The sequence below is a fragment of the Ctenopharyngodon idella genome, chromosome 6 (assembly GCF_019924925.1).
Source record: "Ctenopharyngodon idella isolate HZGC_01 chromosome 6, HZGC01, whole genome shotgun sequence".
Taxonomy (NCBI): domain Eukaryota; kingdom Metazoa; phylum Chordata; class Actinopteri; order Cypriniformes; family Xenocyprididae; genus Ctenopharyngodon; species Ctenopharyngodon idella.
In genome coordinates this window covers 19,353,367-19,365,835 of record NC_067225.1, presented here as the reverse complement: position 1 = coordinate 19,365,835, position 12,469 = coordinate 19,353,367, and the positions used below count along the sequence as shown (strand labels likewise).

Here is a 12,469-nt window from a genome sequence, read left to right as displayed (position 1 = left end):
ATAGAAATCTTTTGTAACATTAGAAATATATTTATACTTCCTTGCTGAAAAGAAGTATTAAAAAAAAAAGCTTGAGCATTGAGACTGAAACAAAAAAGCACATAAATTTTTGTCTGTTAACAAGCTAGTGTAATTTCAATTGAATATCATCAACGACCACAGATTTATTTATGAATGCATTTCAGTTTGCTGCTGTTGGGAGACCCACATATCACCTCTAATTTGTGGTTTTAGTAAAAAAGCCATCAAAGCTCTCCATGGAAATTCCTTTAATGAGAGGTTTTCTGCCCATGTGCAGCTTTAAAGATCATTAATGATTACAACAGCAATTTTGCTGTATTTTTAAACAAACACATTCTTCCTGTTTCTACTTTTAAGATTTCCACACCTCATTAATGTTCCAGATCTGATGCTTTTAACGAAACCTGCTGTGCTTCTATTTAAAGGCAGCAAAAGCCAGGGAAAGTGCTGGAGTGGACCAGAATCATTTAAATGATGTTAATTTAACCATCATAAGTAATGGTTCATTAATAGTCCTATTGTTAGATATTGCATAGCCAAAAAGAGATTTCACTGCAAAGCGTTATGTGTAATATCCATGTATTTAAGGATTACTGTGTGCAAAATTTTGTAGTCTACAACATTGTACTTTTCTGAAATACCACCAAAACACATCTGAGCACAGGAGCAGGTTTAAGACGCCACCTTCTGGACAAATTCTGAAGTAGCAGAGGACTTTAGAGAGCCAAAGATCATAAGTGTACAAACCTGACATCAATCCACTAAACTAATAATAATAATCATTTACATTAGCATTTATGACAAACATAACTGTCAAACAAACCACTGATTTGATCTTGAAAGGTTATTTCTCAAAAACAGCTGCACTTTCACGGTTTAATGCTTTTATCTTCATAAGAGAGGTAACACTGCAGATGTTTTACAGACAGCATACAAAATTATATTCGTCTATATATTGAAAATTACAAGTAATAATTAATATTAATAATTTTAATAGAATAACAGCACAAGGGACAATGACAACTGCAACAAAAGTGGATCAAAAAAGTGACATTTTAAGTAAATAACTTTAAAGAATCAGGTAACAGAAACAAAATCAGCCAAAATTTCCATTCTACTGTACGTCAAAAACACTTACAGTAAGTGCTATTTGTTTTAAGCTTTATAAAATACATTAAAAAGCAGGGAGCATTTTTATTTCCTTCAAGGAAAAGTACTATAAAATAAGTTACAGTACAGTGAATTTGTCTAAACTGACTTTGTTCCCGTCTTCCAGCCTTAAGTAAGCGTAGACATCGAAATATCAGAAGTACATCGTACAGGAGTAAAAAGATGCTTTGTTCTTTTATAAAACAAACACTTATTTCCCCCCTTTAAACAAGCAGGAAAAATTGCCAAGATGTCAATAATTACATAAAATATAGGTGTACGTGTTCATTAGTACTACAACACGCACGCACGCACGCACACTCACAATCACGCACAACCACACACGCTTGTTTTGTACAGCTTTCTGTTCAAATGTTGCATATCAAATAACTTTTAATCTTTGTGCTGAAATAACTACTTTTCTGTTCTAATTACTTCATGGGCATGAATACAAAAAACAAACAGACAGATTCTTCATATTGATATAGTGTGGCCTAGGGGGCGCTCACACGTCGTCAGCTGGCAGAGGCGGGATGTTGAATCTTGGTCTAGTAAAGAAAGCCATCTTCTCTCTGCATCGGGAAACATTGATACATTTAGCATTTATCGGAACTTTCAAGATACCATCCCTCCATACTTTGCTGTCAGTTAAAGGGATAGTTGACCCAAAAATGAAAATTATCCCATGATTTACTCACCCTCAGGTGTATATGACTATCTGCTTTCAGACGAACACAGTCGGAGACATATTTAAAAATATCTTTAGTCCTCCAAGGTTTATAATGGTTGTGAATGGTTTGCATTTTGAAGCAAAAAATAATGCATCCAAAAAAAAAAAAAAAAAAAAAAAAAAAGTAATCCAGATGATGCCAGGGGGTTAATAAAGGCCTTCTGTAGCGAAGTAATGCGTTTTTGTATGAAAAATATCCATATTTACAACTTTATAAATTCAAATAACTAGCTTCCGGCAGACGACCATACACAAAATGCGCAAGTCTTGCGCTAAATGAGTAATCCTCTGACAAGATGTATGACGCAGGATGTAGGAGTATTGTAAACCTCTCGCGGTTCAAACAAATAGGGCTGTGCAACAAATTTAAGCTCCTCTTCTCTTATATCGAAATCCTCTGAAATTTCTCTTTAAAAATTATCGTTTTAGACTTATAATCAGTGACTGCTGATTTGTTTTGTTCTATCCTCTGCTACTCTGCATTCGTCATTACGTTGTGCATCAGGTCAAAGGATACTCTTCCGCTGCAAATCGACTTGCGCATTCAACATACGGTCGTCCACTGGAAGCTAGTCATTTTAATTTATAGCGTTTTAAATATGGATATTTTTCTTACAAAAATGCATCGCTTCACTTCAGAAGACCTTTATTAACCCCCTGGAGTCGTATGCATTACTTTTTTTTATGGATGTATGCATTATTTTTGGCTTCAAAACACGGCCCCCCATTCACAACCATTACCTTGGAGGACTAAGGATATTTTTAAATATATCTCAGATTGTGTTGGTCTGAAAGAAGATAGTCATATACACCTAGGATGGCTTGAGGGTGAGTAAATCATGGGATAATTTTCATTTTTGGGTGAACTATCCCCTTAAGAGATGGAAATGATATGACGGACTCACTTGAACGTCTGCACGGGGAGGGGCTCTTTGTGGCTCTGGCCCCTCATTTGTAAAACCTCTTTTGAGGCTTTTCGCAACCTCCTCTCAGCAGCTTCCTCCTGCCTCTGCTCCTGCCTGCTCTGCTTGGCCTGCAAGAGAGAAAGAAATAATCAACAAAAAATGTGATTTTAAATAGAAGTTGCAATTCATAACATCTTAGAATTGTGCCCTGGTCTCTCTTTACCTCCGCTTATATTCAGGTCAGCCATAGTTGTAAAAGTGTATGTTTAAGGCTATTTGTGGTAACACTTTATTTTAGGGTCTTTTAACTTCTTATTAGCATGCATATTACTAGAATATTGGCTGTTTATTAGTACTTATTAAGCACATATTAATGCATGATCATATTCTACATTCTTAATTCTACCCAATACCTAAACTTAACAACTACCTTACTAACTATTATTAAGCCAGTAAATTAGGAGTTTACTGAGGGAAAGTTATTTATGATAGTAGTTATTTATGATGTCGTAGTTAATAGTGAATATGTGTTCCCTATACTAAAGTGTTACCCTATTTGTATAGGTTCTCTCTTAAGTCAGGTAAATCAGTGTTTCACCAACGTACTCTGTGATTTTAATTTCATCTGAATAAAAATTTGCAATGGTAAATGCTCAATGACATAAAATGCCATATGTAATAGTTAAATTAGTTATATATAATTTGTATAATTAATATATACAATACAAAACAAAATTATAGGTATAATTTGTAAACATTAGGAAATTAAAATGTTATTTACAGTATGAATTGAGCACCAAATCAGCATATTAGAATGATTTCTGAAGGATCATGTGACACTGAAGACTGGAGTAATGATGCTGAAAATTCAGCTTTGCCATCGCAGGAATAAGTTACATTTTAAAATACATTAAAATAGATAATGGTTGTTTTAAATTAAAATACTACTTCAAAATATTACTGTTTTTATTTTTTATCAATTAAATGCAGCCTTGGTGAACATAAGAGACTTCATTCATGTTTGTGCATAATACAAACATAACTAATGTTAAATTTATGCAATTTTAAATATTTAAAACAATGTATTAGAAGAAATTAACCTAGATTAATGAATGCTGTAAAAGTAACTCATAACTTACGCATTTATGTTAGCCAAAGTGTTACCAAATGAATGAAATTTTGGCAGAGTAGATGCAGAAAAGGCAGTACCTGTCTCTGGGCCTCACGTAGCAGGTTTCGGAAACGCTCATCCCGCAGGGCCCAATGAGGGAGGTCCGCGGGGCCGCGGGGGCCCTGCATAGGCTCCTCCAGCCGCAGTTTGAGCTCCCGCAGTGCGGCCAGCTCCTCGCTCAGCTGCCTCTGTCGTGTACGGCAGGCCTGGAGGTCCAGCTCCAGGTCCAGAGAGGTACGTGTGGGCTGCTCAGCCAGAGAGGAGCGGTGAGACTGCTGCGGTCACGTGAAACGGAAACATAAGTACACTTCCAGAGCAAAAGATAATAAAATGTGTGTAACAGCAACATGGTCATTCCAACCTGTTTATATCGCAGAGTTCGTCGCTCTAGAGTGTTTCTGATGAAGGGGGATTTCTTTGGTAGAGTAGAGCTGTCACTGTCACTTCTGTACAACTGTGAAGGAGGGAAAACAAAGGGAGACAACATTTTTATTGATGCAAGATTCATTATTCATTTTGTTTTAATCATATATCACGTTATATTTTGGTTTGAGACCACTCATTTTTAATGTTTTTTCACAAAAATGATTTTCTTACCCAGTATTTTTGTTTTGTTTTTCAGTACAAATATCTAAACAATCTTAATTTCTTATACATTTACTTGAGAAGCACAATAACATAAGATATTAAGTCTTGTATTCTGAAAACATCTATGAAAATTAAATAATCTGATAAATAATCTTGTTTTCCCTTTGAATTAAGTTCATTTTCCTGACTCCACTGGCAGATGTTTTTCTTGTTTTGAACAGTTTTTCTGAAAGCAAGTTATTTTGTTTCTCAACTAAATGTATCTTGATTTAAGAATGTTTAGATATTTATACTGAAAAACAAGACAAAAATACAGAGTAAGAATGTTTTTTTTTTTGCAGTGTATTTACTAGATTAATACATGTATATTATGTAATATATAAAACATTTTATGGCTTAATTTCAATATTGTAAATATTCATGAAACATATCATTACTGTGATATAAAATTACTCATACTGTGTTTGAAGACTTTGGTTAAATCACCCATCACTAACCCAGTGTGTGAAGTGTGTTTCTACTTACCCTGCAGACATACTGACTGCGCGCTCCAGGTGAAAACGTCTGAGACCTGACTATTGTGCTGCTGCGCATGAACGGTGAACTGTGACCCCAGCGTCCTGTCCTTTCTTTCGGCCGCATCCTCATTGGCTCTGGAAACACACCTTCTGTGTTGGTTGCCTTGTCCACCTGAAAAACATACAAATTAAATGTGTTTAATGATCTATTTAAAGGGTTAGTTTACCCAAAAATGAAAATTCTGTCATTAATTACTCACCCTCATGTCTTTCCAAACCTGTAAGACTTTTGTTCATCTTCGAAACACAAATTAAGATCTTTTTGATGATGGACGGACAGAATGCGCTCAGATTTCATCAAAAAGATTAGTGTTTCGAAGATGAACGAGTTTCTTACGGGATTGGAACGACATGAGCGTGAGTAATTAAAGACAGAATTTTCATTTTTGGGTGAACTAACCCTTTAATAGCTCACTGCTCTTCTGTAAAGCAAAAGTTTTAACTTACACTACTGTTCAAAAGTTTAGGGTCAGTAAGATTTTTTTTCAAAGGAAAGTAATTTTATTCAGAAGTGATAAATTAAATTGATCACAAGTGAAAGTAACGACTTAAATTGTCACAAAACATCTATTTAAAATAAATGCTGTTACTTTGAACTTTCTATTTATCAATTTCTTTCTATCTTTCTAATAATCAAAAAATGGTTCCCACACAAATATTAATCAGCACAATGGTTTTCAACATTGATAATAAGAAATGTTTGTTGAGCATAAAATCAACATATTAGAATGATTACTGTAGGATCATGTGATACTGAAGACTGGAGTAATGATGCTGAAAATTCAGCTTTACCCTCACAGGAATAAATTACATTTTAAAATCTATTAAAATAAAATCAATATTAACACACCCTGAGTGTGCAAACAAAACACTTTAAGTAATTTGCATTTAACAGAAACTTAACAGACAAGCAGACCAGAGCATTTAAAAGCAGAAATATGCAGCTTGTATTTTTGTTAAAGAACTTTCATCATTTCCTATTGCTTAAAGAGTTAGTTCACCCAAAAATGAAAATAATGTCATTTATTACTCACCCTTGTGTCGTTCTCCACCCCTAAGACCTTTGTTCATCTTCGGAACACAAATTAAGATATTTTTGATTAAATCCAATGGCTCAGCGAGGCCTGTATAGACAGCAATGGTACTTCCTCTCTCAAGATCCATCAATGTACTAAAAACATATTTAAATCAGTTCATGTGAGTACAGTGGTTCTACCTTAATATCATAAAGCGACAAGAATATTTTTTGTGCGCCAAAAAAACCCCCAAAATACTGACTTTTTAACAGTATCTAGTGATGGCCGATTTCAAAACACTGCTTCATGAAGCTTCGGAGCTTTACGAATCAAATCAGTAATTCGGAACGCCAAAGTCAAGTGATTTCAGCAGTTTGGCGGTTTGATACGTGATCCGAATCACTGATTCGACTCAAAAGATTCATAACGCTCCGAAGCAGTGTTTTGAAATCGGCCATCACTAGATATTGTTAAAAAGTCGTTATTTTGTTTTTTTGGCGCACAAAAAATATTCTCGTCGCTTTATAATATTAAGATAGAACCACTGAACTCACATGAACTGATTTAAATATGTTTTTAGTAGCTTTATGGATCTTGAGAGAGGAAGTACCATTGCTGGCTATGCAGGCCTCGCTGAGCCATCGGATCAAAAATATATTAATTTGTGTTCCGAAGATGAACGAAGGTCTTAGAACGACATGAGGGTGAGTAATAAATGACATTATTTTCATTTTTGGGTAAACTAACCCTTTAAAGTTCCTCTGAGTCTACAAACTGATTGTTTATAACTGTTTAATAATAGGAGGACAATTGATAAAGTTGCTATGACTTGTAACACTTCACAATACCTTTACAATTGGATTTCTCTCTGCAGGCTGGAGACAGCGTCTCCCAGAGGTCACACAGATACCTTCACCGCAAAGACTCTCAGGACAGGGAATGACAAATGCTGTACTGTTACTGCAGCCGCTGTCCACTGACTCAGCCTGCCAACTCCTAAATTACACACAGCAGTTACAGCACACAAACACCAAAGCATCATCTGATGTATGTGCTCTTAGTCATAAGCTGAATGGTTTATAGAAAGACAGTGAGTGTGTGGACCTCTCAGAAACTGCCTCCCCTGTCTCTTCCTTCCTTTCCAGCTCCTCTTCACTCCTCTGTAACTCTTTCTTCATCTCCTCCAAATGAGTCACCACCGACAGCTATACAAAAATGGGCAGCAGAGGAAACACATTTTTTGATGTTAAAATATTTATTTTAACTTGCAACTAAAAACAACTAAAAGTCAGTCATTTTGTAGGTTGATTTCACCAGTAAAGTGTAAACACTGTGGAACTATCGTTGTTCTGTTTGTTTAGCCAATCTTTATGTACATTAGAATAAAATATTTTTGCATTAAACAGGCATGTGATCAGCTAAGAAAAACATGACTTAATAATAATACTATATTGTTATTATTATTAACAATAATATTTTTAATATCTCATAATATCTATTATAATTTAAATTATAAAAATTAAATGAATAAAAAAATACTATTGTTCTGCAAAATAAAAAAACAAGTATTATTATTAACATTAACATTAATAATAATAATAATAATACATTTATTTAAAAAAAAATTACAATACTAATATTTATGGCTGTCTTAATTTCTTTGCTTTCAAACGTTAAACTATAAAAGGTTTTATTTTGGCAGACCTTAGAAGACCTTAAAGGGAACCTATTATGCCCCTTTTCACAAGATGTAATATAAGTTTTTGGTGTCCCCAGAATGTGTCTGAAGTTTCAGCTCAAAATACCCCACAGATCATTTATTATACAGTAGCTTGTCAAATTTGCTCCTATTTTGTGTGTGTCCCTTTAAATGCAAATAAGCCGCTGCTCCAGGCCCCCTTTCCTGAAGAGGGCAGAGCTTTAACAGCTTGTGCTTCAGATACTCAACAACAACAAAGCTGGAGAATCTCACGCAGCCAAAATGTCAGAAATTGTCAGTAGCAGTGTTCAGCCTTACATTGTTCCAACCGGAGTCGGACACTGATGGAGAGACTCAGGAAGAAGTTACAACTTTTAGAATGCAACTGGACATTTCTGAATGGTTAGTGGATAAATGTTTGTAGCTGTTGTGGAGTTAAGTTGATTCAACTAGCATGTACCATCATGTTAATCTTTTGTACATTGAACTGACCCTCATTTGTGAAGCAGTCCGGTGTTAAAAGATTTGCACAAATATATAATTTTTTTTATTTTATTTTTTTTTTACAGATTTTCTTTGGCACATTTCCTTCATAAATGTAATTCAACCATAGTGTCCTCAGTGGGCACAGATATTGTATATCTCCAGCTGCTACAGTGAGAAAACAAATGGCGGACTGCTGTGGCTCACTCAGGGCGGTATCTAGGCTAACAGGGCAGATCATCACCTGTCATGGGCTGGGCTTTCCTACTCTTCGTAAGAGTAAGGGGAAATCTGGAACCGCCTGTTTGGAGAGACCGTTTATGATTTATGGGGATTATAAAAAAAAGGAATGGGCGGATTTTTACCATTATAGGCTGGTTGTTTACACACACTGTGGACACACATCTATGTTCAAACACTTTATAAAAGTGAATTTTGCATAATAGTTCCCCTTTAAGGTCACCATGAAATCAAAATGGACAGTTCTTAATTTTTATTATAAATTATTTATCCATGCCAGTCATTATAAATGATTCATCTGTGCAAATCTTCTCTTTTTTTTTTTTTTTAAATTCATGTGTAATCTTGTAATCTTTAATCAAAATAACTTCCTGAGATGCAACCACATCTCTAGTGAACAACGTGAACAATCTCACATCTCAGGTCGTGAACAATGGCGCGAGGGCGGGACAATAACCTCTTCCCTTCAGAAACCTGTCACTCACTTAAGATCGCAGCAATTAGCAAACGACAATGATCCAATGGTGAATCAATTCCCGATGGACAAAATTAATTCCCGCTCTACATTTTTTTTCTCATTTGAGAAGAAATCTTTTGTTCACAACAGAGAAGAACAGATGATCGCAACTTCAGTTCCATGCCGACTTTACAAACTTCTCATTTGTTGACAACAGATTTATAAACGATTTTCATTACAAATTTGGGAAGATGGTTGCCACAAATGCATGTTATCAGTGACCCAAGTTCGTGTGGAGCACTAAATTAAAATAAGGAAACAAAGTAAAACGTGGCCACAATTTAATTAAAATGAAGGAATAAATAAGAGGTAAAAACAAATTCTCCATGTTACTGAGGATGAGTAAATGATGACAACAATTTCATTTTTGAGTGAACTATTCTTTTCCAGTGCTGTGATCTCACCTCAAGCTTGCCTTGCCCTTCGTTCTTTTCCTCCTCTTCATCCATAATGCGGCAGGGTTGAGTGAGGCGGCTGTGCTCGGGCCTGTGGTTCTCTGTGCTGTGGATCTGCACTTTGAGCCACTGGAAGATCATTTCTGTGCTGCCGGCACAGTCTGTCAGCGAGACCTGAACAGAACCCTGAGCCACAAACAGACACAGGTCAGTATCACATCATCTCACAGCAAGAAGCGTGAACCATATGAACACTGAAGCTACACATTTTAACAACTTTAAATAATCGTTTTACATACAGCTGGGTCTAAAACTACTCCTAATTTCATTCTTTTATTAAATACGAAATGTTTCATTACAAATTAAATTATCAGTATAATATTCTGAGTGAATTTTAGTCTAACCAGCAGTTCTTCTTGAGCGAGGGGTCCTACAGCACAGAGGTTTAACTGTAAGGCATGGGCCCCGGGGCCTCCGGCACTCAGGGGGATCCGGAAGCCCTCATTAAAGCTGAGAAGAGATTGAGGCTCCTGGGCCTTACAGCAGTAATATGTGCAGGGCCGACTGGAGTCCACCGGGAGAACATGAACCTTCACAAATCTGAGAGATGCAAACAAGGAGATAAAGTGACACATGAATGTGTACATGTGCAGTAAATAGTTTCTGCAGGGGCCATCACTGCAGTAGAGCAGGATGAGTGCATTAATGGATGTAAGATTGGAGTACTTACACTTTGCATCCATCTCTAATGGTGGCCTTGCTTAAATTTCTCATCTGAAGGACATGCAGCAGCAAAAACATGCCATTTGAATCATATCTGTAAAAGAGCCACCCAGAGTGAATGAACAGACAAATGAATGTCTTAAGAGTGATTTGGTAGTTTATAATGAGGAAAGTGTACGTGCAGGTATGTCTATGAGAGTGTGTGCTGCTTACAGAAGACCAAGCTGAATCTGAACTGGCTCTGTGATGTCTTGAACAAAACTGACTTCTTCTGATTCCTCTGTCCTACTGGATAGAGACATTTAGATAATTATAACACAGCAACAACTTACTGCATGTAAGTATACACTACCGTTTTATTGTTGCATTTTTTAAAGAAGTCTCTTGGCTTTGTTTATTTGACCGAAAATATTGTGAAAAATTAATACAATTTAAAATAAATGTTTTCTATTTTAATACATTTTAAAATGTAATTTATTCCTGTGATGGCAAAGCTGAATTTTCAGCAGCCATTAATGCAGTCTTCAGTGTCACATGATCCTTCAGAAATCATTCTAATATGCTGATTTGATACTCTAGAAACATTTCTTATTATTATCAATGTTGAAAAAAAGTTGTGCTGCATATCTTTGTGGATACTGTGATAATATTTTTCAGTATACTCTGATGAACAGAAAGATAAAAAAAAAAAATTCTATTTGAAATCGAAATATTTTGTAACATTATAAATGCCTTTATTGTCAGTTTTAAACAATAAAAGTACACATTCCAAAGCAGGTACATGCGAACATGAAGATTTATTTGAAGAATGAAGAAATTATTTGTAAATTGATGTCTTTTTTACAACCTAAATTGTCCAGAAATTGGGGGATTATGGAGATAAAGTATGTATTATGATACAAAGACTATTTTTAGAGTATTTTTGGGAGCTTGACAACCCATGGTCAATACTTTATTTTCTTTCATGGGTTTGGAATGGCATGAAGGTAAATTAATTGATGAAATGATGAATGAGAATTTTAATTTTTGGTGAACTATCACTTTAAAGTCTTTATCTTTATTACAGAATATTCTCTCACCTTCTGCTCCAGGCTTCAAACACCCCACTGTCTGTTGCCAAAATGTCTTCATTTACTCCAGCAGACACTCGTCTTGCTCTTCTGCTGGTCCGACTTGCACTTTTACAGCGCAGGGTTACTCCTATATGCAGTCACATATACACGCAAACACAAAAAACAGAAAATGTAAATAATTTTTAACATCAAAACAGTGTGATTAAATGTTTAAAACTGTTAATTTTTTTTGGTAACACTTTACTATAAAAGTTTCCATTTGTTAACATTACTAAATATTACTAAAAATACTTCGAAAGCATTTATTAATTTTAGTTTAATGTATATTTCAACATTTATTAATATATTATTAAAATCAAATATTGCATCTGTTCATATTACTTAATGAACCTGAGCTGACATGAACAAAGAACAGTTGTATTTTTATTAACTAATGTTAACAAAGATAAATAAATACTGTAACAAATGCATTGCACATTGATAGTTAATGCTAGTTAATGGATTAACTAATGTTAACTAATGGGACCTTATTGTAAAGTGTTACCATTTTTAAACATTTATTCAATTTGACAATTTATAATGCCTTCTTTATAATTTATTTATTTATAAGCATTTCAAATGATCAATAATTAAATATTTATTTAGTTTTCTATCCTTAAAGGGTTAATTCAACCAAAAATGAAAATTCTGTCATTAATCATGTCGTTCCAAACCCATAAAACTTTCTTTTATGTTTGGAACACAAATGAAATTCTTTTTTAATGAAATCTGAGAGTTTTCTGTCCTTCCATAGACAATATACGCAATTGCAACTTTGACGCTTCAAAAAGTTCATAAAGAGATTGTAAAACTAATGAATATGAACTAATGAACATATGAATTGAGTGGTTTAGTCCAAATTTTCTGAAGAGACTCGATTGCTTTTTATGATGAACAGATTTAATTTAGGCTTTTACTCGCATATAAACATTGATCAGCGAACATAAACAGAAGCTCAACCGAACCTGAATGATACGCGAGAACAAACCTCTTGCAGAAGCTCAAACGTGCTGCGTCACCAATGAGGTTCATTCTCGTGTGTTACGCAGCACGTTTGAGCACAGCCAACTCTGTTCAACTCTGTTTTGCTTTGTTTTGGCGCACAAAAAGTATTCTCGTCGCTTCATAACATTAAGGTTGAA

General features: G+C 34.9%; 1 protein-coding gene across 6 annotated transcripts in view; it reads right to left on the bottom strand.

Moving 5' to 3' along the window:
• Positions 1-888: 888 nt before the first annotated feature.
• Positions 889-12,469, bottom strand: part of wwc3 (WWC family member 3) — a 54,272-nt gene continuing 42,691 nt past the window's right edge. For 2 of the 6 annotated variants that reach the window (XM_051896856.1, XM_051896859.1), the window contains 12 exons: positions 11,295-11,415; positions 10,429-10,503; positions 10,223-10,309; positions 9,897-10,092; positions 9,502-9,678; positions 7,263-7,363; positions 7,007-7,154; positions 5,090-5,254; positions 4,338-4,430; positions 4,015-4,251; positions 2,806-2,933; positions 889-1,742 (listed from right to left, as the gene is read on the bottom strand). In XM_051896856.1, the coding sequence (XP_051752816.1) occupies positions 1,676-1,742; positions 2,806-2,933; positions 4,015-4,251; positions 4,338-4,430; positions 5,090-5,254; positions 7,007-7,154; positions 7,263-7,363; positions 9,502-9,678; positions 9,897-10,092; positions 10,223-10,309; positions 10,429-10,503; positions 11,295-11,415 (1,595 nt within the window). In that variant the 3' untranslated portion in view covers positions 889-1,675. The remainder of the gene's footprint in view (positions 1,743-2,805; positions 2,934-4,014; positions 4,252-4,337; positions 4,431-5,089; positions 5,255-7,006; positions 7,155-7,262; positions 7,364-9,501; positions 9,679-9,896; positions 10,093-10,222; positions 10,310-10,428; positions 10,504-11,294; positions 11,416-12,469) is intronic. The other 4 variants (XM_051896857.1, XM_051896862.1, XM_051896858.1 and 1 more) reach the window with 2 other exon arrangements.